General features: G+C 47.3%; 4 protein-coding genes across 5 annotated transcripts in view; 3 read left to right on the top strand and 1 right to left on the bottom strand.

Annotated features, from left to right (window-relative positions):
* Window positions 1–913: 913 nt before the first annotated feature.
* LOC129170800 (nucleoside diphosphate kinase B-like) lies at window positions 914–12,878 on the top strand. Of its 2 annotated transcripts, XM_054758808.1 has the most exons (6): window positions 914–928; window positions 1,239–1,373; window positions 1,447–1,548; window positions 1,620–1,732; window positions 1,809–1,942; window positions 12,719–12,878. In XM_054758808.1, the coding sequence occupies exons 2-5, from the start codon at window positions 1,257–1,259 to the stop codon at window positions 1,924–1,926; spliced, it is 450 nt and encodes a 149-aa protein (XP_054614783.1). In that variant the 5' UTR covers window positions 914–928; window positions 1,239–1,256; the 3' UTR covers window positions 1,927–1,942; window positions 12,719–12,878. The 2 variants fall into 2 exon arrangements, with proteins under 2 accessions (XP_054614783.1, XP_054614782.1); XM_054758807.1 differs by lacking the exon at window positions 12,719–12,878 and having other exon boundaries at window positions 1,809–3,507.
* On the top strand, window positions 12,072–13,023 carry LOC129170801 (keratin, type I cytoskeletal 19-like). Its single transcript, XM_054758809.1, has 2 exons — window positions 12,072–12,801; window positions 12,870–13,023. The coding sequence occupies exons 1-2, from the start codon at window positions 12,719–12,721 to the stop codon at window positions 13,021–13,023; spliced, it is 237 nt and encodes a 78-aa protein (XP_054614784.1). The 5' UTR covers window positions 12,072–12,718.
* A 6,198-nt stretch (window positions 13,024–19,221) lies between these two features.
* On the top strand, window positions 19,222–21,209 carry LOC129170798 (keratin, type I cytoskeletal 13-like). Its single transcript, XM_054758804.1, has 8 exons — window positions 19,222–19,640; window positions 19,714–19,796; window positions 19,966–20,122; window positions 20,205–20,366; window positions 20,440–20,565; window positions 20,681–20,755; window positions 20,828–20,976; window positions 21,052–21,209. Exons 1-8 carry the CDS (start codon window positions 19,254–19,256, stop codon window positions 21,164–21,166), a joined length of 1,254 nt encoding a protein of 417 aa, XP_054614779.1. The 5' UTR covers window positions 19,222–19,253; the 3' UTR covers window positions 21,167–21,209.
* Window positions 21,092–26,344, bottom strand: part of si:dkeyp-113d7.1 (uncharacterized protein LOC407709 homolog) — a 5,751-nt gene continuing 498 nt past the window's right edge. The window contains exons 1-3 of the mRNA XM_054758799.1: window positions 26,227–26,344; window positions 23,787–24,404; window positions 21,092–23,456 (exon numbers count right to left, since the gene is read on the bottom strand). The exon at window positions 26,227–26,344 is cut by the window's right edge and continues 498 nt beyond it. Coding sequence (XP_054614774.1) covers window positions 22,389–23,456; window positions 23,787–24,248 — 1,530 coding nt within the window. The 5' untranslated portion in view covers window positions 24,249–24,404; window positions 26,227–26,344 and the 3' untranslated portion in view covers window positions 21,092–22,388. The remainder of the gene's footprint in view (window positions 23,457–23,786; window positions 24,405–26,226) is intronic.

Below are 26,344 nucleotides of genomic sequence, written 5' to 3'. Positions count from 1 at the left end.
TGTGATATTACTCTATTGCATGTAGATCTACAGTACATGTGTAGGTCGAATTATGTGATATTGCTCTATTGCATGTAGATCTGCAGTACATGTGTAGGTTGATCTATGTGAATACATTGTTCTATTCTATGTAGATCTACAGTACACATGTTAGTTGATCTATGCAATATTATTGCTCTATTCTATGTAGATCTACAGTACACTTGTAAGTTGATCTATGCAATGATATTGCTCTATTCTATGTAGATCTACGGTCCATGTGTAGGTTGATCTACGTGATGATATTGCTCTATTGCATGTAGAGCTACAGTACACGTAAGTAGATCTATATGATTATATTGCTCTATTGCATGTAGATCTACAGTACATGTGTAGTTTGATCTACGTGATATTGCTCTATTGCATGTAGATCTACAGTACAGATGTAAGTAGATCTATATGATGATGTTGCTCTATTGCATGAACATCTACAGTCTATATGTAGGTGGGGCTATGTGATATTGCTCTATTGCATGTAGATCTACAGTACACGTGTAGCTTGATCTACGTGATGATATAGATTGCTCTAACATATGCATATCTTGGCGTGTAATGCTGCTGCTGATGTGGTAAAGGAGGTTAAAGGTCGTGGAGGTGGTTTTTCTTTCAGCTGACTGGTGTCCTTGAGTGTCCTTGAGTCCCGGGAGTGATCAGTCTTCATTTCCAGTCCTTATTAGGAAACACTTCCTGTCTATTTTCATTTGGGGCGGAGCCAGACGGCTATTGAAGCCTTGGCTTGGGTTGCCATGGTGACCATCATCTGTCCATTTAAGGCAGTCTTCTTGTCACCTTGACCATATGACCATACCCCCACCCCACCCCCCGCAGCCTTTAAATACGTGGGTGCTGCAACGTGAGCCCAACGTGTCTTCATAGAGCCCCCTCCAACGTAAGTCCTTCTTCTTCTTCTTGTCCTTTAAGCCCCCCATGGATGGTCACCTTGGGGGTGGTACTTTCATGCTACCAGCATGCTAACTTAACTGCTGCTCATGTGAACTCATGATTAATAATCAAATAATCTTGCTTTTTATCTGTCAGAGGGTGTGTGTGCGTATCGGGGGGGAAGGGTGGGGGGGTTATCTGCCACTCATCCTGCGTCACATGATCCACAACCAGCTGAGTCTAAAGTTAGCATGAACAGGTGGGGGAGGGGGTGTCGGGTTAAAAATGTTCTTGTGATGTATGACATACAACAACAGGCCCCGCCCACCGCCCACATGGAGCGCACCTTCATCGCCGTGAAGCCTGATGGCATCCAGAGAGGTTTGTGCGGTGACATCATCAAGCGCTTGGAGCAGAGAGGCTTCAGGCTGGTTGCTGCCAAGTTCATGCAGGTAACCGTGGCAACGCAAGCACCTTTCCAAAGCAGCGGTCGTGATGGCAAAAGGGGGCGTGTCTGTGTTTCAGGCGTCAGAGGAACAGATGAAGACGCACTACTTGGACCTCAAGGAAATGCCCTTCTACGCTGGACTGTGCAAGTACATGTCGTCCGGACCCATCTTTGCCATGGTAACCGCCCACTTCATTCGTGTCTCGTTTACGTCGTGTTGCCGCTCTGACGATGCCATGTGGCGCTACAGGTGTGGGAGGGGCGGAGCATCGTCAAGCTGGCCCGGATGATGCTGGGAGAGACCAACCCGGCCGACTCCAAACCCGGAAGCATCCGAGGAGACTTCTGCATCGACATTGGCAGGTGAGGACTCGCTAGCAGACGCTGACTGGCTCGTCATTCAACATCTTTTTGGTCACGTGACCTGCCCCGCTTTTAGAAACATCATTCACGGCAGCGACACGCTGGACAACGCCAAGCGGGAGATCGACTTGTGGTTCAAGGCCGATGAGATGGTGGACTATGCACCCTGTGCCCAAGCCTGGCTCTACGAGTGAACACCTGCCCGTAAAGGTCACATGGCTCACGTGTCACCTGTCAATAACATGATTCATGTGTCAACTTGGCAATAAAAATCATGAGGGTGCAGATTGAGAGTCCAATCTGTCAAGCAAGCCATTGTCTAGCGCAGCTCTTAAGGAGTCAGGGAGTGACTGTGACAGGGACACATGGATACATCTTGTGATAAGTCATCTCTTTGGAGGCTAACTAGTTAGCTCTGTAGCTTGCTATATGCTATGCTAGAGGCAGATCCCGTAGCCTGAGCATTAGAGTTGTGCAATGTGGTGTACTGTAAACAAAGAATAATAGGAGTTTAAAGGTGACTATAGGGGTGTTATTTCATGTCAGCAGGGCTCTAATGACACGTATTTACTAAGTCATAAACGGGTTTTCTATGATCTACTTGTTTATTTTGTTTATTCAAATTGAATCCTACTTTGCGGAAATTCACTTATTGTGGTCGGGCCTGGAACCAATTAACCGCCATAAATGAGGGACCGCTGTAATTCATTTTGTTGAAATACGTCTTAGTCCCATTTATGACATACTGTATTTTTATGGACATTTTAAGTACATGCAGCCTTTCCTTCCCCAGGAAAGGTTTGCTGCAGAAGTCTGATCACCTTCTGGTGAGTTTGGCTACATAATCCTTCATCTTGCCGGTCAAATTTGTTCATTCATTCAGCAGAGCATCCACATATTTGGAATGCGTTTGACTTTCTGCTAGTTAGTGCTGCAAAAAACAAACCACTGGCTTTTCTCTCTGTGGAAGAACGGCAGTGACCTTCCAGCTCACACGCCAGACCCTTTCAGGATGCAGCGGTACCACGAGTGCCTCCTGTATGACATGTCTGTGTATTTTATTGCGGGATTAGCAAGAATAATGATGTCACATCTCCATGGAAGACATGAGACGGGCTGTGGTCTGATTGGCCACGCGCCATCGCAGCAGCCTCGTCTTACCTTTATGCCCTGTATTTGATCAGGAAATGTGCACATTCAGGCATTTTTACGTCAGAAAATGTGTAAAAAACAAACAAACATTGAACTCATCCAGAAAATAAAACGTTTATAACACATTTCAATGCGCACCACTTGTCTCTGCACTCTCATCCATCACAATGGCGCCATCTGTTGTACAAAAAGGGGTATTGACTAAGTCAGGCACAGAGGGGTCACGTTGAGGTCAGCAGTCTTGTCACTGAGGTTACTTGAGGTCATTGTTTGAGAAAGTTAGAATACAGATATTTCAAAGAACGATCATAAAATGATACCACAGTAGCGCCGTTGATTGACAAGACTTAAAACATTCCATGACGCAACACATAAAACCCGTAAAACCCGTAAAACACATGCCAGGAACCACCGCTGCTCATCTTACATCACACCCGTCCCTCACCTTCTTGTTGACATTGACACAGACGTCCACGTCTCTCATTGCTTTGCTTTCATGCACTTCATATGGGCAGTATGGGCGGGGGGCACCCGGCGCTCAATGCAAATCAATCTCAATCTTGTAGACAGAAGTATGTAGACAGAAGTATGTAGATAGAAGTATGTAGATACAAATATGTAGATAGATGTATGTAGATGTAGATGTAAATATGTAGATAGATGTACAGTATACACTATACCCTATACACCAGGGGTCACCAACGTGGTGCCCGCGGGCACCAGGTAGCCCCCCACGACCACGAGGGGTCCGCAAGCCTGCTTTTCATTCAGGCTTTCAGTTAATAATGAAAGAACAGTAGATAGAAAAGTATTGTGAAACATAAAATGTGAGTTGTGGACACCAGCATTTTGTTCATGTTTTGGTAAAACAAGCATATTTGATCTGTTTGGGTTGAAATAAGCTATGAAAATCATTTCTACAAAAATGAGTAGCTCGTGGCCATTTTCATTTTCTAAAAGTAGCTTTCACAAGAAAAAACGTTGGTGACCCCTGGTATACACTATACAGTATATACTATACAGTACACCATACAGTATACACTACAGTACACTATACAGTATACACTATACAGTACACCATACAGTATACACTACAGTACACTATACAGTATACACTATACCCTATACACTATACAGTACACCATACAGTATACACTACAGTACACTATACAGTATACACTATACAGTATACACTATACAGTACACCATACAGTATACACTACAGTACACTATACAGTATACACTATACAGTACACCATACAGTATACACTACAGTACACTATACAGTATACACTATACCCTATACACTATACAGTACACCATACAGTATACACTACAGTACACTATACAGTATACATTATACCCTATACAGTATACCCTAACCCTAACCCAGTATACACTGTACACTATACAGTATAGACTATACCCTATACAGTGTACACTATACAGTATACACTATACAGTACACTATACAGTATACACTATACCCTATACAGTATACTCTACAGTACACTATACAGTATGCACTATACCCTATACAGTATACTCTACAGTACACTATACAGTATACACTATACCCTATACCAGGGGTAGGGAACCTATGGCTCGGGAGCCAGATGTGGCTCTTTTGATGACTGCTCCTGGCTCTCAGACATGTCTTAACACGATAAAATTTATTTATTTCAATTATTTTTTCGCTGACATTTTAAAGTAAAACATTACAGAAATCACAGTGTAAAAATAAAGTTCAAAATATAAAACTTTCTTATGCATTTTAATCCATTCATCGTCTGCCACAAAGCGGGTGGCCAGAGCCAACGCCAGCTGTCCTTCCGATATTTTCCGGGACGGACACCAAAACTTGATTATTGTTGGATAATGTGGTAGCCTACCTGCGTCACTGAGATGTCAAGAAGTAAACTTCCCTCCTTTAATTTGCTAATTCTGCAAAGCAACCACTTTTGACGAAGAAGATGGCGAAAAGAAAGAACGATACGGAGTGCGGTGCCAAACCGTGCAGCACCAGAAGTTGCATTAATTGTAACAAGTATTTTATTTATTATTGGATAGCTTTCAGTATAACAATGTTAGTAAAAAGAATCAATTCAGAGACTTATTATAATCTAAAATTGTTGGTCTTGCTTAAGCATGTACATATTTAGTCATATTCAGTTTTAAAAAAATATGATATGGCTCTCACGGGAATACATTTAAAAATATGTGCCTTTCATGGCTCTCCTAGGCAAAAAGGTTCCCGACCCCTGCCCTATACAGTACACTATACACCATACACTATACCCTATACAGTATACTCTACAGTACACTATACAGTATACACTATACCCTATACAGTATACTCTACAGTACACTATACAGTATACACTATACCCTATACAGTACACTATACACCATACACTATACCCTATACAGTATACTCTACAGTACACTATACAGTATACACTATAACCTATACACTATACAGTACACTATACAGTATACACTGTACACTATACAGTATACTCTACAGTACACACTATACAGTATACCCTATACAGTACACTATACAGTATACACTGTACACTATACAGTATAGACTATACCCTATACAGTGTACACTATACAGTATACACTATACCCTATACACTATACAGTACACTATACAGTATACACTATACCCTATACAGTATACACTGTACACTATGCAGTATAGACTATACCCTATACAGTGTACACTATACAGTATACACTATACAGTACACCATACAGTATACACTACAGTACACTATACAGTATACACTATACCCTATACACTATACAGTACACTATACAGTATACACTGTACACTATACAGTATACTCTACAGTACACACTATACAGTATACCCTATACAGTACACTATACAGTATACACTGTACACTATACAGTATAGACTATACCCTGTACAGTATACACTATACAGTATACACTATACAGTACACTATACAGTATACACTATACCCTATACACTATACAGTACACTATACAGTATACACTATACCCTATATACTATACAGTATACACTGTACACTATACAGTATACACTATACCCTATACACTGTACACTATACAGTCTACACTGTACACTATAAAGTATACACTGTACACCAGGGGTCACCAACGTTTTTCCTTGTGAGAGCTACTTTTACAAAATGAAAATGGCCAAGAGCTACTCATTTTTGTAACATTTATTTTCAGAGCTTATTTTAAACCCAAACAAAGTGAATATGCTTGTTTTACCAGAACATGAACAAAATGCTGGTATCCACAACTCACATTTTTTGTATTTCAGAATGCATTTCTTTCTACTGTTCTTTCATTATTAACTATACACCTGAATGAAAAGCAGGCTTGTGGGCACCTCATGTGGTCGTGGGGGGCTACCAGGTGCCTGCGGGTACCACGTTGGTGACCCCTGCACTACACAGTATACCCTATACACTACACACTGTACACTATACAGTATGCACTGTACCCTATACACTGTACACCAGGGGTCTCAATCTCGCGGCCCGCAGGCCATTTGCGGCCCGCCAAGTCAGATTTTGCAGCCCGCGACTTGACAGGAAAGACTAGTGTACAGGTAAATGCGGCCCGCAAGCTCTAAGTTAAGCCAATGACGCTCACAGGGTGAAAGCATAAGCTACCACGGAACGAAGAGTCACATGGAGAAATGGGGGTCACTAAACAGAACACTGCCTACAATCGCGGTGCTAACACACACACACACACAAAATGACAGCACAACATGTAACAGATAAGTAAATACTAGGGGTGTAACGGTACACTAATACAGTAAAACTTGTGTACAGCAGCCACTAGCGGGAGTCTGCAAAAGTGGTCGCTATAGACATTTGGACTCTATAGACAGGTTGGCGTCCAGTTTGAATGTTGACCAGTAGAGGGGAAAAAGAGGGGAAAATAATAATAATAATAATGTTGACCAGTAGAGGGCACTGCGGACTGCGGATAAAAGTTGTATAGCACTACTAGGCTTGTTATTATCATGGTTCATGGTTCATGGTTTTAATTCATCCTGAACATGCATATGAGTCAAACAGTAGCACATCACATAGTACAATTCACAATTTTGCATGTCCAAAAAGGAGTAGGAAGAAGCAAAGCTTATTTAATCCTACCCCTCATCAGTTTCACATCAGTTGCAATACATTTATTCACCTCTTGTTCTTCCAAGTGTACTTTGTAGGTCTACATGACAATGTAGTGCAATCATAGCCAAGGTTTTTACTTACTAAAAGGAAGCTAGAGGCTTAATAATAACTGATAGAATATATCCACCACCCACAGAACAAAGCAGTGCTAGTAATGTCTTACGCTTGTTTTTAATATTTTATTTTTATACGGCAGAGTGTCATTACAGCTTTAGTTCATCAGGAAGTGACGGGAAGTGACGGTGGGCGTCCCGAGCAGGAGAGCTAGGCTCAGTGCTAGCTGTGAGTTTGGAGAGAGTTGGGAAGTGTGTTTATGTTGGCGTGGATGTAAAGTCCTGCAGTGTTCTCCGCTGTTAATAAAGCCATTAAAGTGCATCGGCGACGTGAGTCTCTCCTTCCCCACAACAAGCGGCATTACAGTATTGACCAGTGCACACCAGGAAATAAACGGTGCCACTTGTTACAGGCATCGCCTGGACAGCTATGTAGTGGGGCTTGTTTAACCTTTGCCTTGTGGGCAAGCAGGACGGAGAGACGATGCTGAGAGATGTGTGTGTGTTCTGAGCTGCTGTCTGGTGGCCGCGTTCAATAAATAAAGTTGGCAGAAGCAACAGGAGAAGTTTCCTTCTTTGCTTCGGAGCTGAATAACACTGACAAGTTAACGGACTAGTAGCGAACGGAAAAGAAGACGGCTTTGTTTGTGTCGAATACAGAAGATGAGGACTTTGATGGATTTGTGGATGAGGATTGATCAAAAATAACATAAGTACATTCTAAAATACTTCAATTAAGTACAACCGAACTCAGTTTTGCTCCCGCTGCTGCATGCATGCTAGCGTATGTTTTTTTTATTGTAGCGTCGCTGGGAGCACGTCCTGTTCCCAGCCTACTTTGCGGTAATGTTTTGGTGTAAATGCTCTTAAAGTTACATGTTTGACCAGGAAATAGCAAGCTCAAAAGAAGACGGCTTTTTTATGTGGAACAACTGACAGTTTGTGTGGATCTTGTGAATGATTGTGACTGAGCTAGGACTCAGTCATTAAAGTCTACACACGACGGCTTCATTGATTGAAAAACGAAACTTTTTCGTACATGAATCTTCTACTTGAGTTGGTAATTTGGCTGCTATATGCGGTCAGATATTGACCAAGGGAGACAAAATGGGTGGCCGCTGGCCGCGTTGGACAGGTGACTGCTATACACAGGGTCTATAACATGTACATTTGCTGCAGGGGATTTTTCAGTGGCTGCTATAGGCAGGTGGCCGTTCTATAAAGATGGCCGCTAAGACAGGTTTGACTGTATTTCATTTTGGTTTGGTTCAGTTTCTTGAAGTGCTCGCTTTGGGTCATTTTCGGTACAAAAAAAGGCAGAAAAAATGTCTTAAAATGCTTTTATTGAAAAAAAAATGCAAACACATTTTTTTAAATAAATAAAAGTAGTAGTCTTTCCTGTCAGGTTTGAGACCCCTGGCCTATTGAATTCCAAGTCATATGTAGTATTCTACACTGGTCACTCGGTGTCAGTAATGTTTCATTGATGAGACATGACGTTAGATTACGTGACCTTCACGCTGCATCAAGTCAGCCACGCATGTCCGACTTCTCCTCTCATTCTGTGTGGAAGTGGTAAATTTGAGTTACAGTATGGTCCAATTATAAAAATCTGTTTTTGTTAATATTGAATTCTACTTGGTGGAAATTCACTTTTCGTGGTCGCATCTGGAACCAATTAACCGCAATAAATGAGCGACGACTGTATTACTTGTTAGAGGTCTTGTGGAAAAACAGGAAAATAGACATGAAGAAAACAACAGCCATTACTTGTAGGGAGTGTTTTAGGAGTGGCGAGGGACCCCCAGATGACATAGTAGACCTGTTAATTGGAACGATTGAAAGCCAACAATCCTTGAAAGGTATCCAGATGATGATGATGATCAGGACAATTCACTACTCATTTGCTGTAACATATATACTCTTTTCCCCAGCAGGTTAGCATAGCATATAGAAAATACTCTCATGACCTGAACTCTTGCTGTGATTGGCTGGTGGCCAGTCCAAGGTGTACCCGCCTCTCGGCCATAGTCAGCTGGGGTAGCTTCCAGCATAGTGAGAACAAGGGCATTTATCTCTGGCCAAGATGAATTCAAGTCTTGATCGAGACCTGGACCAGGACTTTAGTCTCTCTTCAAGAAAGGAGATGATTTAACTCAAGACTAGGACAAGTCTGAGACGATTTGAATCCATGTCTTTCAGTAAATCCTGATTTCCGATGTGAATTAGTCAGCGACGAGGGTTTAATGTCTGCACGGGAAACCATACAGGGAACTTGTCAACCACGACACACCGCCTGTCACCACAACATACTAACACACGTGTACATTAGTGGCACACAAACCACAAACACATTCCTGACATAAGGCAAGCATCACACACACACCTTGTTGCCATGACAATGACACACCCACATCAGCTGTCAATCACACACTAACACACAATCAGGCGTGGATTTAGAGGGGCGTTTTGAGGCACCCACCATTTTTTTTGCCACAATAAAAGCTAATAAAATGATAAACCATCCTGGATTCCAGTCACCCAGTCCCAGTGAAGGTACATGTATGTCAAAACCGGTACACGATTTATTAGTACAGCTACTAGTACCAAGACAGATCACCCCAGGCCACAGTCAGTCAACTGACCCCAGAGCTGATTCTGGCCTGATTCTGATGTATGTCCATAGGGACATGCATCTGAATTATGGGCGCGTGGTGGACGCATATGCCAGAATGCAACCGAGACGCATACTATTCCTGAACCCACTGTCAGGCTGATCATTTCCATTGGACATTGAACGTGTGCTGTACATGGCTATTCAGGTGGAGGTGCAAAATAAAGGTTCTGGCATCATGACTATAAGGAAAACTGTTGTCTATTTTCAATGAAAATTAACCAGAAAAGCGATCCCCAGTGACAAAATTATACCTAAATCCTCGGAATTTACAGCTGCTTCAAATTTGAAAATATTTCAGGAAATTGAGCTAAAATGGGTTTCTCCTAGTACCGGTCATTTTATAAATAGAATATTTTGGCTTAAACGATATATTCCAAGGATAAAAATAACAACAAACTCTTGAAATTAAGGACATAAAATTGGCCTCAGATATCACCAGATTGCAGTAGATTGCAGATTGCAGTGACTTTGGGCGAGAGGCGGGGTACACCCTGGGCTGGTGCCCAGCCAATGGCAGGGCACATATAGACAACCAACCAGTCACACTCACATTCATACCTATGGACAATTTAGAATCACCAATGAACCTAACATGCATGTTTTTGGATGTGGGAGGAAACCGAAGAAAACCCACGCACGCATGGGGAGAAAATGCAAACTCCACACAGAAATGCCCAACGGAGTTTCCAACCCAGGTCTTCCCCATCTCCTGACTGACTGTGTGGCCAAAATGCTAACCACTAGACGTGCGGCCCTCAACCATCTGTCATTAAGTGAAATAGCGGACACGTGATAGCTTGTTGATGACATCACTTTTAGCTTTTTCATAAAGTGCTGGTATAACTTTCTGGCTAAAGTGAGGACGTTATAGTATTTCGTAGCGAGGTACAAGAACTTTAATCATATATGGAAAAATGGAAAAAATGATTACACCACCATTGTTTCTTCAGTTTACTGATCCGTTGTAATGCCTGCTACAACTAAAGGTACATTAGTTTGGACAAATATGATAACAGATATAGCTCATAAGAGTTTCATTTAAGAGCTGATATCTACCAACTTCCATGCTTTTCTTGATAATAACCAAAATTGCTTACATGAATAGCTATAGCATCGTACTACCAAAAAATTTAACTTTTATGAGCTATTTTTGTTGTTATTGTTATATTTGTCCAAACAAAGGTACCTTTAGTTGTATCAGGCTTTAAAATGAACATGAATCTGAAGAAACAAGGGTGGTCTAATCATTTTTCCATGACTGTCCTTAAAGCCAGCGCTCTCAACAACTGAATATGGTCGTGATCTCATGGCTATAAAAACTCCAATACCGTGTGTTACTGCTTTGGCCCGGTCAGTGTTGTTTGCTAGAGGTTGTTTATATGCTGAAGTTATCGGTGTTTGCACTAAGCTGGTTTTCTTTCTTGTAGATGTAACGTTCACTGCCGGACGATACCGCTTTAGGGGCGCTAACACGTTAGACGTGTTTCCTGCAGCATACCCGATATCGTTATACATATTATCGTTATTGTGAACCTTACTCCCAATACTTGATGAGGCCCAGCCTCACCCAGACTCTACCTCCAGTGGCCCCAAACCTCAAAACCAAACGGAGTTTGAGACCCCTGCAATAGGCCATAGTCAACCAGGAAACAGGTTTTCAGCACACCCTCACTTTTGCACCCTGTCATCTGATCAAGTTGTCCTTGATTACCTTCGTTTGAGACGCTGTGGTCTGGAAGTGGTTCATCTGAAGTGCAATGACATCTCAGATCTCAGAAAGCAGCTGGATTAGTGTGGATTCATTTCAACCAGATTACCTTAGTCCTGGAGCACAAAACTGGGCCCTGGGGTTTAGATGAAAAACCAAAGAACCACCAGGGGTATAGTGTTGTGTTCAAGGGTTGAAAGCATCACTATTATTCCATGCACTAGCATACGAGCATGAGTACTAGCTTGATACAATTTTCAGTTCTTGGTGAGCAGCAGAAACTTCTGTAAGCTGTCGTGCTCCAGGCTAACATATTTAAAGATGCTGGACAAACTGGTTCACCCGCCCCCCGCAGCTGTTAGCCTATTAGCAACTACGCTGGATCAGAACACAGCACTGGGAGGGGCCGCACGGTGGTCACACAATCAGGAGATGGGGAAGATCTGGGTTGGAATCTCCGTTGGGCATCTCTGTGTGAAGTTTGCATGTTCACCCTGTGCTTGTGTGACTTTTCTCCTGGTACTCTGGTTTCCTCCCACATTCCAAAAACATACATGTCAGGTTGATTGGTGACTCTAAATGGTGACTCTAAAAAAACTCTCGCCCAAAGTCAGCTGGGATAGGCTCCAGCATACCCGCAACCCTAGCTGTGGGCGTCTCACGGCATTACCCACAACCAGAAAGGGTGTAAGGTGTGAACCCACCCAACCTGCTGTACCTCACGACAGTTGACATGTTGATGGGGCCGACCGCCCATCCCCTTCAATCTTACCCTCCATCAGAAGTTTAAAAGGATGTGTGATCCCAAAAGGTCTTCAGTCTCACTTCCACACAGACCTCTTCAGCACCGCCTCCTTCTCCAGCCGCAGCTATACTTCATCCTCCCGTGTCAGCAGCGTCTACGGTGGGTGAGGTTCTTGGGTTCGTGTTTCTAAGGTCAGCAGTGGTGGCTTCAACCAGGCCGACTCCATTGATGTTTCTTTTAACGAGAAGGTCAGCATGCAGACCCTTAATGACCAGCTGGGGTCCTACCTGGAGAGGGTACTCAAGCTGGAGCTGAAGATCAGGAACTTCTTGGCGAGCAAAACCAGGCCAGCGGATCATGACTGGACCACCTTCAATGTTCAGGTCACAGCAAAAGCCTAACATTGTCAGACTGCTAAGATCCGCCCGTTTGTCCCCACTCAGATGCAAAATGGCGCTCATGCAAATGCTGCCTTCGTCCTCGCCATAGACAATGCCAAGCTGGCCAGTGACGACTTCCGCGTCAAGTAAGTGACACATCAGAACAAAATTGTGGTTGAAAGCAGCTTCGTGAGAACGTTGTGATGGTGCTCAGGTATGACGACGAGCGTGCCATGCACCTGTCAGTAAAGGCCCACATCAGCGGGCTGAAGCGGGTTTTGGACAAGGTGACCCCGAGTCGCGCCCATCTGGAGATAAAGGTGGGGGGGTTTGAGGGAGGAGCTGATCCACTTGAAGAGGAACCATGAGGACGTGAGCATTTATTGAATTTTTATACAAATATTTATTCATTTCATTTTTATCTTTTGTTGTCATGTTATTATAGATAACTATTGATTCTCAAATGCTCCAGATGATGTTGTAGTGTAGAGGTTTGAAGATGGCTGGGGTTTGTATAACTGATGAAAGTGTGGTGGTATGATGGCCCACTGATGGCCCAGGTACCAAATACATGCTTTTCCAGCCAGGTACTGTACATCAGTGATCCCCAACCCCCGGGCTGCGGCCGGGCCGTGGGTCATTTGGTACCGGGCTGCAAAGAAAGAAAAAATAATTTGCATGATGTTTTATTTTGAAAAGTGGCCGGATTTTCTGTTACATCCGTCTCACTTGATGCATGTCCATTGTGGGTGTGCTAACTTTATCTCATGCCGCACAGATAGACTACTACTGTATTTTTACCATTTTTCTTTTACCTCATATTTGGTATCAAATGCTGATACTATGTGGGAATGCATAAAGGTAAGTTTTGATGACTTATTAAGTGCTTATTAAGTTATATAATTATATAATAAATATATAATTACTTATTAAGTCACTCAGAGGCTTGCATATCCATCAAGGAAAGATGAAGTGTGGCAGGCAGCCAAGACAGCACAATCGCACTGCTTCGGCAGGTCAGACGAAAGGGACCCAAAGCCAGGGAGCAAACCACAGTGCAGCAGGACCCGACAGTGCAGGAAGGGCAACAGCAGAGGAAACGGGGCAAGAGATGGAGACAGCAAGCCTGGATGGTGGACACACTGTCCCTACTTCAGCCAAACAAACAGGAAGTATGCCCAAGCAGCTAGAGCAGCGCGGCAGGATCAAGTGGCCAACTGCAAAGGAGAGAGGAGCATGGAGCAAACTTGACAGAGACCTGAGCGGCATCCTGGAGCAAGCTTTGTGAGGCAAATTTGAGGACAAGCTAAGGGCCCTCAGTAACATCTGCTTCCAGGAGTGTAAAGAAAGGTTCGGAGAAATCACAGGGAAATGAGCCACACACCCACTTCCTACCCAGAAAGGGCGAAGGGAGAAACAGATCGAGGAGCTCCTATGCAACAGACGCCAACTCCGGAAAAGGTGGAGGAAAGCAACCCCAGATGAGAAACCAGGTATAAAGCTGTTCTGGGATGAGCTCAAACAGAAACTTGCAAAAATTCGCCGCGCAGACCGGATCAGGAAGCGGAGAAAGAGAAAGGAGAAGGAAAGAAGAGCCTTCTTCCAGGACCCATACAGGTATGCCAGACAGCTGCTGGATGAGAAACGGAGCGGAAAGCTGGACATCTCCAAGGAAGAGCTGGAGCAATATGCAAAGACCCACTACACCGATGCAGACAGACACAAACCACTTGGTTCCCCAGGCCACATACCACGGCTGCCACCACCAACCATTGCCTTTGACACCCCTCCACCAAAACTAAGTGAGCTTACAGAGGTCCTGAGGAAAGCAAGATCAGCCTCAGCATCCGGACCAAATGGGCTGTCCTATAAGTTCTACAAGAACAGCCCACAAGTGGCCAAAATCTTGTGGAGGCTTATGAAGGTGGCTTGGAAGAAGGAGTCCATCCCAGCCGAGTGGCAGCAGGCAGTTGGCGTATTCATCCCAAAAGAATTGAATTCGACTACCATCGATCAGTTCAGGAGCATCGCATTATTGAACGTGGAGGGGAAGCTGTTCTTCTCGATTCTCGCAAGGAGAATGACCAACTTCCTTAAGGGCAATGGGTATGTTGACACAAGTTGCCAGAAGGCGGGGATCCCAGGGTTCCCAGGGTGTACTGAGCACTCAGCCGTGATCTGGGAGCAGATCCAGCGGGCCAAGAGGGAGTGCACTGACCTCCATGTGGTATGGCTAGATTTGGCCAATGCGTATGGGTCAGTACCACACAAGGTGATTGACTACGCAGTAGAGTTCTTTCACATCCCAACAGCTGTCAGCACCATCATAGTCAAATACTTCAGCAATTTCCACATGTGCTTCACCCGAGAAGGCTCGGCAACAAGGTGGCAACAGCTGGAGGTCGGCATTGCAATGGGCTGTGCGATTTCACCCATACTCTTCGTGGCTGCCTTCGAGCTCATTCTCCGTGGAGCAAGACAAGTGGTTGGAGGCGTGAGGCTGTCATCTGGAGAAAGACTTCCCGCCCTGAGAGGGTACATGGACGATGTGACAAGCATCCTACAGACCGCTCCATGTACAGCAAGGGTCCTCAAACGCCTGGATGAGCTTACGCAGTGGGCAAGACTGAAGATAAAGCCAGCCAAGTCGCGGAGCCTGTCAATCAGGAGAGGAGTAAGGACCGATAGGACGGTGTTCATGGTAGGGGGGGAGAGAATACCCCTGTTGTGCTGATCTCTCTGACAGGCAGATGGGCAAGCGGGTACAACAGCAGCTGGGGCACGGCCTGGCCAGGATTGATGGCAGCCAGCTCCCCGGGAAGTTCAAACTGTGGTGCTACCAGTTCACACTATTCCAGCATGTGATGTGGCCACTTAAAGTCTGCGAGATTCCATCCACCACGGTCAGCAGGTTAGACAACATTGCAAACACCTCTATAAGGAAATGGTTGGGTCTCCCTCGCTGCTTCTCCAACACAGGACTCTTTGGAAAGAATGCACTTCAGCTTCCATTGAAGTCAGTGGGCCTTGGGTACAAACAGGAAAAGGCCCGCCTGGTGTTTGAACTCAAGGAGTCCAGAGACCCTGCAATAATGGCCTGTCTCCCTCCCTCTGTAACTGGGTGTTTAACTTTCTCACAGGCAGACCCCAGTCAGTCAGAGTCCACAATCGCACATCCAGCTCAAGAATTGTGAGCACTGGGACCCCACAGGGGTGTGTGCTGAGTCCACTCCTCTACACGCTCTTCACCTACGATTGCGTGGCCTCCCAGAACAACACCGGCATCATTAAATTTGCAGATGACACTACAGTCATCGGACTGATCACTGGTGGTGTTGAAACATCATACAGAAGAGAGGTGGCGGACCTCATAGCTTGGTGTCGTGATAACAATCTCCTTCTCAATACAGATAAGACTAAAGAGATGATCATCGACCCAAGAACAAGGGAAAAGGAGCCACATAGTCCCCTGTTTATTGATGAGACTGAGGTGGAGAGGGTGAAAACCTTCAAGTTCCTTGGCACACACATCAGCGAGGACCTCACCTGGTCTCACAACACCCAACAAATTCTGAAGAAGTCCCAAAGGAGACTGTACTTCCTGAGAAGACTGAGGAAATTTGGCATGTCCACCACAATCCTGAGTTGCTTCTATAGATGCACTATCGAAAGTGTCCTTACCGCCTCCATCACTGTTTGGTACGGTAACTGTACAACACGTGATAGGAAGGCACTCCAGCGGGTGATCAAGACCTCACAGAACATTGTTGGGGCAGCCCTCCCCTCATTGCAAGACATTTATAAATCTAGAGTCCTACGCAGAACACACAACCTCATCAAGGACAGCACACATCCACAACACTCATTATTCACACTCCTACCGTCAGGCAGACGCTACAGGAGTTTGAAGTCCAGGACCACAAGGCTGGCAAACAGCTTTTACCCACAGGCCATCAGGCTCCTCAACGAAGCACTCGCACACGCCGCACGCAACACACGCACACACACTCATAGCACTTTATTTATTTATTTGTATTATTTATTTGTATTAATGTCTCTTCTGTTGTTGTTGCTTAATTTATTGGTATATATGTTTATGTGTTTATGTTTCTTATGTTCTTATTCTTTCATTTGTTTTCTTTCTTTTCTTGGGAGAATGAACAGAATAAGATTTTCATTGCATGGTATAACTGCTGTTGTACTATGCACATGACAATAAAACTCTCTTGAATCTCTTGAATCTTGAATAAGAGCCGCGGCAGTAGCCGTCAGAACGGGGCGCAAATGGAGAGCCCAACCAGAAGTGAATCAGGCTGTCAGCAGACTGCAACACAGAGAGATCACCGGGAGAGTGCAGGAAGGCCGGGCTGGAGTCGGCTTTGGGGAACCAATGAGATTCTGGTCAAAAGCCTCAAGACAGCAGAGAAGGGCCATGATTGTGGAGGAAGTGGCTCGAGCAGAACAAGAGCAGTATCTCATCAAAGCGGTGTCCCAGGGCAAGCAAGGGGCATGGACCAGGTGGGAGGACACCATCCACAGGGTCATAACCTGGCAAGACATCTGGCAAGCCCCACAGGCACGGCTCAGCTTCATGGTCAGGGCAGCGTACGACACCCTCCCGTGCCCTCAGAACCTCTCCACGTGGTTTGGGAGTGAGGACAGGTGCTCGCTGTGTGAAAGTGACAAAGTAGGCCTCCAACACATCCTGGCATCATGCAAAGTGGCACTGTCACAAGGACGTCTCAGATGGCGGCACAATCAAGTGCTGAGGAAGTTGGCAGAGCACCTGGAGACAAGAAGAACAGCTGCTAACGCAACAGCAAGCAGCCAAACGACTAGCATCTCCTTCGTACGACCAGGGGAGACCCAGGAAAAGCCGCAGGGCAGTCAGGCAAGATCATTGCTAAGCCCTGGGAAGGCGTGGGAAATGCGTGTTGACCTGGACAGGCAGCTCATCTTCCCAAGCAAGATTGTGCAATCAACCCTAAGACCAGACATCGTGATGTGGTCCACAGCTGCCAAGCGTGTCCTCCTCATTGAGTTAACCGTGCCGTGGGAAGAGGGAATACCATCTGCACACGAGACCAAGCGGCTCAAGTACACCGAGCTGGCAGCAGAGTGCAAAGAGGCAGGGTGGGCAGCATCCATCCACCCAGTGGAGGTCGGGTGCAGGGGCTTCGTTGGCAGGTCAGCGATCCAGCTTCTCCGCGCTCTAGGAACAACAGGGGCAAAACTACAGCGAGCAATCAAGGAGCTAGCAGAAGAGGCAGAAAAAGCAAGCTACTGGTTGTGGTTAAGGAGGAAAGATAGCAGATGGGGTCAGAGACCCCAATAGGGTTAGATGCAGGGAGTGGTAGGGAGACGTCCCAAGATGCCACTTGCCCCCCCCACCTGGAGATGTACTGGCTAGGGGGCGAAACATCAGTGAAAGGTGGCACCAGCTGACGATCCTGCATCTGACCCAAAGTGCACTGGAGGAGTTGCGACAGGCAAAATGTCCAGCAGGAAATACCATTTCAACCTGTATATACTACTAACTGCTAATGTGCACATTTGTCTCAAGTGAATTCATGCTAGCACACTGCCTTTTACCACACACGTCAAACGTCAAGCAATGTAATAATATCTCTGGAAAAACTCCAGAGATAAGATAAATTAGATCGTTATAATTTACGAACCCCAACCCCCCCTGGTCCGCGGGAGATTTGTGGGAACACAAGCCCATCCGTGGGTCAAAAAAGTTTGGGGACCACTGCTGTACACTGATATCAGCTTTAGATAGAACAGGGTTGGGAGATCCTCTGCTTCTTGAAAACAAAAAGGGTTCATTCTCCCAATATCGGTTCTAAATATGAATTCATTTTGCCTTTAAAACGCAACTGAAGTTTATTAGCAGGTTTGGGAAAATGATGTTTCTTTCTCAAGCTCCCCTCCTCTTGGCCAGTCAGGTGGCATAGGCTCCCTAACAAGGACAAGCAGCATGGAAGATGGATGGATCTTTCTCAAGCTGCTTTACATCTTCTCACACTTGACTGAGAAAGTACTGCTCTTCCCTTTCATGTAGCCAATTGCAAATATAATTTCCCTATCAACACGTATTGCTACATGTTTTTGAGCTGTTCAAGAAGCGTGTTGTGTTGGTCATGGAATGAAACTTGACAAGTTGCACCCACGGGTGCTGAAAGATGGATGATCACACCACAGCATGCAGGCGAGGGTGGGGGTAAAAGGTCACCTTCGGGGTGGAGAAACTGGTTATTGGAGCTTCTAATCAGAGACGTTCCTAACGCAAGCAATAAAGAAGCAGATGACCTTTAACCCCCCCCGGTGTTGTGACAGTCAAGACAACCCCAAAAAGGACCAAACGTGATTGACAGCCGAACAGAAAGTGATGCAAGGAGCCACCAGTCAGACCTGCTGGTGCTCATTCCACAGCTGAGTGGCAGTCACTGTTTGTCAAAGGTGACCGCCAACCCCCCACGAGCCCCCGCCACACCCACATACCTGGTTCCCGTGACTGACAGCTCTTTTGCGCCTTTAAAAGGAGGTGAGGCGGCACATCTCGTTACTCTGCACTGAGCAGCAGCACGAAAACATCATGACCTCCACCTTCATCTCGCGCTCCTCTGCCAGGTCCGTCAGAACCGGCTCTGCCATGGGTGGAGGCCGCGTGATGGCCATGAGAGCTGGTAGCGTTTACGGTGGCGCAGGAGGTTCCGATGTCCGCATCTCATCTGCGAGCATGGGCGGTGGCTTCTCCTCATTCAGCATGGGCGGTAGCGACGCCGTCTTAATCGGCAACGAGAAGTTCACCATGCAGAACCTCAACGACCGACTAGCGTCTTACCTGGACAAGGTCCGCTCCCTGGAGAAGGCCAACGCCGAATTGGAGCTGAAGATCCGCCAGTTCCTGGAGAGCCGGGTTGGTCCTGCCACCAGAGACTACGCCGCATACTTTGCCACCATCAGCGATATCAACGCCAAGGTGACGTCTGATCAGACCGGGCCATGCCCCTGCGAGGCCCCATACCACCCTCACCTCGTCTTGTTTCTTGCAGATCCAGGACGCCACCAGGCTCAACGGCGCCGTCCACCTGAGCATCGACAACGCCAGGTTGGCAGCTGAAGACTTCAAAACCAAGTGAGTTTTCACGCTTCTACACTCCAACATCGACCCTTCCGATCCACTTCAGGGTCTTTGACATGCGGTCCTGTCGCTGGATTGCCCACATGCAACCTGTCCCAGTCCGGTTGCGGCTCTGGTCGGTTCTGTGTGCTGAGCCTCAATCGATCAATCTCGTCCGTTTCAGATTTGACAACGAGCTCGCCATGCGCCTATCGGTGGAGGCCGACATCGGTGGACTGCGTCGGGTTCTGGACGAGCTGACGCTGACCAGAACTGACTTGGAGATGCAGATTGAAGGCCTGAAGGAGGAGCTGATCTTCCTGAAGAAGAACCACCAAGAGGTGACTTTTTCTTTCTTTACTGCAGTCACAGTCCAACCACCCGTTCGTGAAGGTCCAATGAGAAAACCATTTGTGCACGTAGGAGCTGCTAGCCTTGCGTGCACAGATGAGTGGGCAGGTGCACGTGGAGGTGGATGCCGCCCCAGCTCCGGACCTGTCTGCAGTCATGGCTGAAATCAGAGAACACTACGAGGCCATCACAGCCAAAAACCACAGAGACCTGGAGAGCTGGTTCCAGGCCAAGGTGATGTGGTGACATCACTTCTTGTGGACTCTGTACGCCTCCATAATGTGTGTATGTGTGCACGTGTGTGCAGACGGAGGCGCTGAACAAGGAGGTGATGTCACAGACAGTCAGCTTGCAGACATCCAGGTCAGAGGTGACAGAGGTCAAACGTACGCTGCAGTCCTTGGAGATCGAACTGCAGTCCATGTTGGGCATGGTCAGTGGTAGCACAACAGCCCCCCTCCCACCCACACAAATGACAAAAACAAACACAAGAACACAATCAGGACCCCACCCACACTCGTGAGTAGACAGGTGTGTTTCCCACACAGAAAGCATCTCTGGAGGGAACGTTGGCAGAGACGCAGAGCCGCTACGCCATGATGCTGTCAGGTTTCCAGATGCAGGTGAGACAGGAAGCAGCTCACCTGTTAACCGTACGGTGACATCAAGGTGTAACTCCTCCACCCGGCCACCAGGTGTCCTCGCTGGAGGAGCAGATCATGCAACTGAGGGCCGACTTGGAGCGCCAGCGTCAGGAGTATCAGATGCTGCTGGACATCAAGACCCGGCTGGAAATGGAGATCGCAGAATACCGCCGGCTGCTGGAGGGCGAGACCATCAGCAGGTCAGTCATGTGATCACGTGCACTGCTCCTGTCATGTGTCAGTCTCACCTGTCCTGTCCTCTGATTGGCCAACAGCGCTTCCTCATCATCCACCAGCAGCAAGCGTGTGGTGACGGTGGTCGAACAGGTGGTCGACGGGAGGGTGGTGACCTCGTCCTCCTCATCCTCATCCTCCTTCCTGTCTCGCTGACATCATGATCAAAGTCTCCAACAATAAAGACCTCAGCTGATGACTTGTCTTGACTTGTGTGGTTGCCTTGGCAACAGCAGCTCAGCCCTTTACCAACTCTTGGACGCTCAGAGGGACTCCAATGGGGTTCTAAAGTGAGGGGCGGGGCCACAACTCAAATATCAGCAGCACACCTTGCAACCAATCAGGTTTCTACACCATAGCACCAGGAAAGCTTCTTGTTCAATTTCAGCGCTCCTTTCATTGGCTCCTGGCTGCCATAGAAACCAAACAAGACTAAACACTTTGAGACAATCAGCGGTGCTGCACACGGGCTGTCAAGGTGTTTATATTTCAGTTGGCAGTACAAGAACTGGTTTCATTTCAACTAACATTTGGAAAAGACTCATACAAAATGTGTGTGGGGGGGAGGCGGCTTATTAGCATAAAAACCAAACTGGTTAAAAGTGTAAAAGTCATTCATGACCACAGGAGTTTACTTATAAGGCCACTAGAGGGCCCCCAAGCACTAACATCACCTTAGTCTTTCATACATCCACGCCACACGAGTCCAGGCTGTGCCCGCCTGTCGCCCGACGTCAGCTGGGATGGGCTTCTGCATACATCTGCAACCCGAGTGAGGACAAGCGGCATAGAAAATGGATGGCTGGCCAGCCGAGCCACCGTGTCTACGTCCTACAGGTAGCACTTGGCAAAGAAATGTGTTAACGGGAAGTGAAAACGTGACAAACTTGTTGAATGAGTTCCTTGTATCGCTTCTTTTTGCACTTACAATGACCGTCATGTTAGCCTTTGTCCATTGGAGTTCTTTCAAACTGCATACAAACCTCCAGGAATGCACGGTTGTGGCCTGTGGGAGGGGGTCCGTATACGTTCAAGTGTGTGCGTATAGAAAATACACACTAAAGTGTTGATAGATGAAGTCAGGATTTTTGCTTTCCTTGCCGGCTGACGTCTTCAAGCCAATGATGGCTTAATTGCTTCACTGCGCCCTTGACTGATTGATTGGGACAGAATTGTTGACACCCCCTACATGTGCACATACGTATGCGTACGTGTACACCCACCCACCCACACACACACACACACACACACACACACATATTAAAAGACATGAAAAGAGCAGGAAGGTATGAAAGGTAAGTAAGAAAGAGGTTCATATACACGGTATGTAGAAAAGCGGAATAGTAATACTTTGTGGTCATGAGAGGTCAAAGGTGGCTTAACTACCATCGGCTCGCTCGCGCTTGTGGATCTGCTCATGCGCCTTCAGGTGACCTGACTGGCTGAAAGTCTTGCCGCAACGCGTGCAGGCATGTGGTCGCTCGCCCGTGTGCACGTGTTGGTGCGCCTTGAGGTGTCCGAGGCGTCCAAAGCTCTTGCCGCACTGCACGCAGCCAAAGGGCCGCTCCCCCGAGTGGATCTTCTCGTGGGTCTTGAGCACGCCCGAGTTGCTGAAAGTCTTTCCGCACTGCGAGCAGGTGAAGGGCTTCCCGCCCGTGTGGACGTGCAGGTGGTTGCGGTAGGCCGTCTCCTTGCCAAAGCTCTTGCCGCAGTGCTGGCAGCAATATGGCCGCTCACCCGTGTGGCTCAGCTGGTGCGCTTTGAGCTCCTTGGCCTGGCCGAAGGTCTTACCGCAGGCAGCGCAAGCAAAGGGCCGCTCGCCTGTGTGCAGGCGCTGGTGGGCGCGCAGGTCGTCGGCCTTGGTGAAGCCTTTGGGGCAGTGGGCGCACACGTATGGCTTCTGGCCCGTGTGGATAAGCTGGTGGCGTTTGAGGTTGCCGGCCTGGCCGAAGCTCTTCCCGCACTGGGCGCACGTGTACGGCCGCTCACCTGTGTGAATGCGCTGATGCGTCTTCAGGTTGCCCAGCGTGCTAAAGTTCTTGCCGCACTGCGTGCATGAGAACGGCTTCTCGCCCTGCATGTTGCGAGGCTTCCTCACCGCCTGTGTCGGGCTTTTAGTCGAAACGGGCACACCGTCGCTCTCCGGGCCTCCTGTTTGCACTGCCGTCTTGCCCTCCTCGGCTGGCGGCATCTCGTACAAAGGACCGCCCCCAAAGCTGGGCTCCAGTTTTGCCATCCCGTCCAGTAGCAGCGAGTCGGGTCGTAGCTTGTTAAGCTCGCTGCGGAGTTCGGCCATGTGGATGGACTCGAGGCCATTGTGCTGCAACTGGACCGCTGCTGCGTTGGACTCGGGATACTCGCACCGGAGCGAGCCCAGTTCTGCGGCGTAGTAACACTGCAGGTCCACATGGTGGTCGGACTTGATGTAGTCCAGGGTGTCACTCACCTGCAAAGAAGAGAAGAAGCTGCTTACACACAAACGCTCAAGATGACTTCACGTCACATTTCAGTCACGTACAGCGCTACTTCGCTTTTTCATAAACCCCCCTTTCTGACTAAAATGTCTCGCTTTACATACAGCCAAACATTGCGGCTAACAAACTACTCAGTTTGCCTGCATAGCGTCCACTGAATCCAGCACCCAAATATTCTAATTAATAATACACTGCACGCACCATCATCATTATCATCATCATCATCATCACAACACAGTGTCATCTAAAGGCATTCCACACAAGGCTCGAGGTGTGCTGAGTTTGGGTTGGTGGAGGTTTACCTGGGAGATGTAGTCAAACACTGAGCTGGGCTCATAGTGTGACTTGTAGTCCAGCTCCGTCATGTCAGCGTGGTGGAATGGGCCCAGGTAGTGGTCGTCACAGTGACTGTGATGCTCCGACTTGATGTAGTCCAGCCCACTGATCTCCATCTTGATCTGGTCCTGGCCCAGTTCGGCGGTGGATAGCGGCTGGATCTCAGACAGGTCCACTGTGCGTATGGGGTCCAAATCTCCGTCCTCCGGCTCGCTCTTAACGCAGGGCAGCATGACCAGCGGCTCTGCAATCTCTGCTGCCAGTGAGCTGAGCGTGGGAGTGGGGCAGTCGGAGGAGAGGAGCGCCAGAGTCGGAACCACAGAGATGGGGCCACAGTCCACCTGCAGGCCCGGATCCAGGGGTGGTGGAGGGGAGTCGCCCTCAGAGGGCAGACTGAGGCTCAAACAGTCAGCCTCCAAGTCTGTCATGGTGAGGGGTGGTGCTCCGTGTCTCCTCGCTTTACGGCTGAGGTTAGCCCCCACTACCACCACTTAAGATGCTGGCCTACTCAGAGGGGAGGAGCCCAGGCGGACAGTCTTTGTCCACAAATGGGACGTCACCACCCAGTCTGGACAGGTACCGGCCTGCAGAGACAACGTATTCAGTTAGCAATTAACAGCTAGCAGCAGCAGAACTACTCACCATGTCACTCCCATATGGACTAGACAGGCATCAGGTCCTTGCTTTGGAATACTTTGGCCATTTGGAAACTACCATAGCAATATACAGTATGTTCACTAGCATGGCTGCTTTCATTAGCATGTTTGCTAGCACAGCTAATGTTGTATGTTGACTAGCATTTTTGCTAGCACAGCTAATGTTGCATGTTGACTAGCATGTTTGCTAGCACAGCTAATGTTGCATGTTGACTAGCATGTTTGCTAGCACAGCTAATGTTGTATGTTGACTAGCATGTTTGCTAGCACAGCTAATGTTGGATGGTGACTAGCATGTTTGCTACTGCATTGTTCAGGTGCTCTGGGGATGAATCTAAGAATGTCCCCTATTGTTTGCTGCATAATTACAATCTAATGCAGGGGTGTCAAAGCTAATGGCACAGGGGGCCAAAACTCAAAGTCTACTTTAGGTTGCGGATCGAAGTGGAAATGAGCCCCCACCAACAAACTTTGTATCCTTCTTATTATTTATCCTGAAATGTTCAACACTTGTATCTTCTTAAAAAGCTTGTGATCAACATCATCGGTGAATGAAGCACACTCATAAGCATCATCAGCGCACACACTGATGCTCGTTTGAAGTTGCCAACATGACGGGACATGCCCCAATCATCCAGCCTGACAAAAATAGTAGTTAGTATGGTCAAACTTTGAGAAAATGTCTCATGAGCACTGATGACTAGATAAGTCAGCAGCCTACGCACCTTTTATCTCCATTTGTTTTTAGTCACGTACAGTTCCAATGATTTGGACTTTTAGCCTGAATCTGGCACCCTTAAGAATGTTTGGAATGGGAGTAGTTTATACTGGAAGAATCTCTTAACTACGCAGATGGCTGGAAGTACTTTGTTTGATCAAATCTGTGAGGCGGGTCAACTCAACACTACTTTCCTTACATTTTCGTGGGCGGTAGCTTTCCCAAGTCCCATTTTGGTCTTGTTGAGTAATTCTATGACCTCGTGAAACAAGCAGTGTATGGTCTTTATGTCTTTTAAAGTAGTCTCTTAACAAGTATTTACTGTTGTGCGGAAGGAGTATTACTAACACAGCAAAAGCATTGAAGACAAGAACAACTTCCATTTGCACTACTGACATGTTTTCAAGTACGGAGAAGCGTGTTGGCTTCATGTAAAGTGTGCCAAAGTGCCAGCTAGAAGCGTGTTGGCTTCATGTAAAGTGTGCCATCTAGTCTCTTCAAGCCGCCACGCGAATCCTCCAAGCAAGTGGAGGAATGCGGCCTCAGAGGAAAAATGTGTCTGCTCTCATGACGGCTCGGGTTCAAACAAACATGAACGACTCTTTCGACTTGACAGCAAACTAGAGACGAGATAAGCGGCGAAAACGCGGAAAGCCGACTTTGGCGATCAAAAAGCCCAAACACCAAGGCTGGCCAGCTAGCTAAGCTAGCAGAGCTAGTCAGTGGCCATCTTGTTTGTCAGCGCTCCAGTAACAAGCGCTAACTAGCGGCTAGTTGTTGCTAGCATGGGGGACAGTAACAGCCAATGGGGGGGGGGGCACTAGTGTCGCCTCCCCCGTGCTTATTGTTGCATTAAACACGCCAAGTGGGCGCAGCGGGGAGCGGCTGTCAGCTGAGGCGCCGGCCGTGTCAAGCGAGTCAGTTGACGGCGGCCAAGCGTGGCCGCTGTCTACCGAGGCGAGAGACCCGATAGAGAGAGAAGGCGGCCGAGCAGACGAGGCCTGCTGACGGCCGACGGAGGAGCAATTTTACCTGCGGCTGCTGCGCGTCATGGCTCCTTAGCCTCCGCTGCCCGCGACTCGTGGCCAACTCCAGCGGACCCGCCACGTCCACCTCGGCCTCTCCTCCCCTCGAACACTGACTAATTCTT

The sequence above is a fragment of the Dunckerocampus dactyliophorus genome, chromosome 18, assembly GCF_027744805.1.
Source record: "Dunckerocampus dactyliophorus isolate RoL2022-P2 chromosome 18, RoL_Ddac_1.1, whole genome shotgun sequence".
NCBI lineage: Eukaryota > Metazoa > Chordata > Actinopteri > Syngnathiformes > Syngnathidae > Dunckerocampus > Dunckerocampus dactyliophorus.
Note: the sequence above shows the minus strand (reverse complement) of the source record. Positions and strands in the feature narration are given on the sequence as shown.

Bases quoted from the DNA above. Each gene is read 5' to 3' on its own strand.
- LOC129170800 (XM_054758808.1), top strand. From the start codon at position 1,257: ATGGAGCGCACCTTCATCGCCGTGAAGCCTGATGGCATCCAGAGAGGT. The intron at 1,374-1,446 runs GTAACCGTGGCA...TCTGTGTTTCAG, and splicing joins TTGCTGCCAAGTTCATGCAG to GCGTCAGAGGAACAGATGAA. The intron at 1,549-1,619 runs GTAACCGCCCAC...GTGGCGCTACAG, and splicing joins CCGGACCCATCTTTGCCATG to GTGTGGGAGGGGCGGAGCAT.
- LOC129170798 (XM_054758804.1), top strand. From the start codon at position 19,254: ATGACCTCCACCTTCATCTCGCGCTCCTCTGCCAGGTCCGTCAGAACC. The intron at 20,756-20,827 runs GTGAGACAGGAA...CCCGGCCACCAG, and splicing joins TGTCAGGTTTCCAGATGCAG to GTGTCCTCGCTGGAGGAGCA. The intron at 20,977-21,051 runs GTCAGTCATGTG...ATTGGCCAACAG, and splicing joins GAGGGCGAGACCATCAGCAG to CGCTTCCTCATCATCCACCA.
- LOC129170801 (XM_054758809.1), top strand. From the start codon at position 12,719: ATGCAAAATGGCGCTCATGCAAATGCTGCCTTCGTCCTCGCCATAGAC. The intron at 12,802-12,869 runs GTAAGTGACACA...GATGGTGCTCAG, and splicing joins AGTGACGACTTCCGCGTCAA to GTATGACGACGAGCGTGCCA.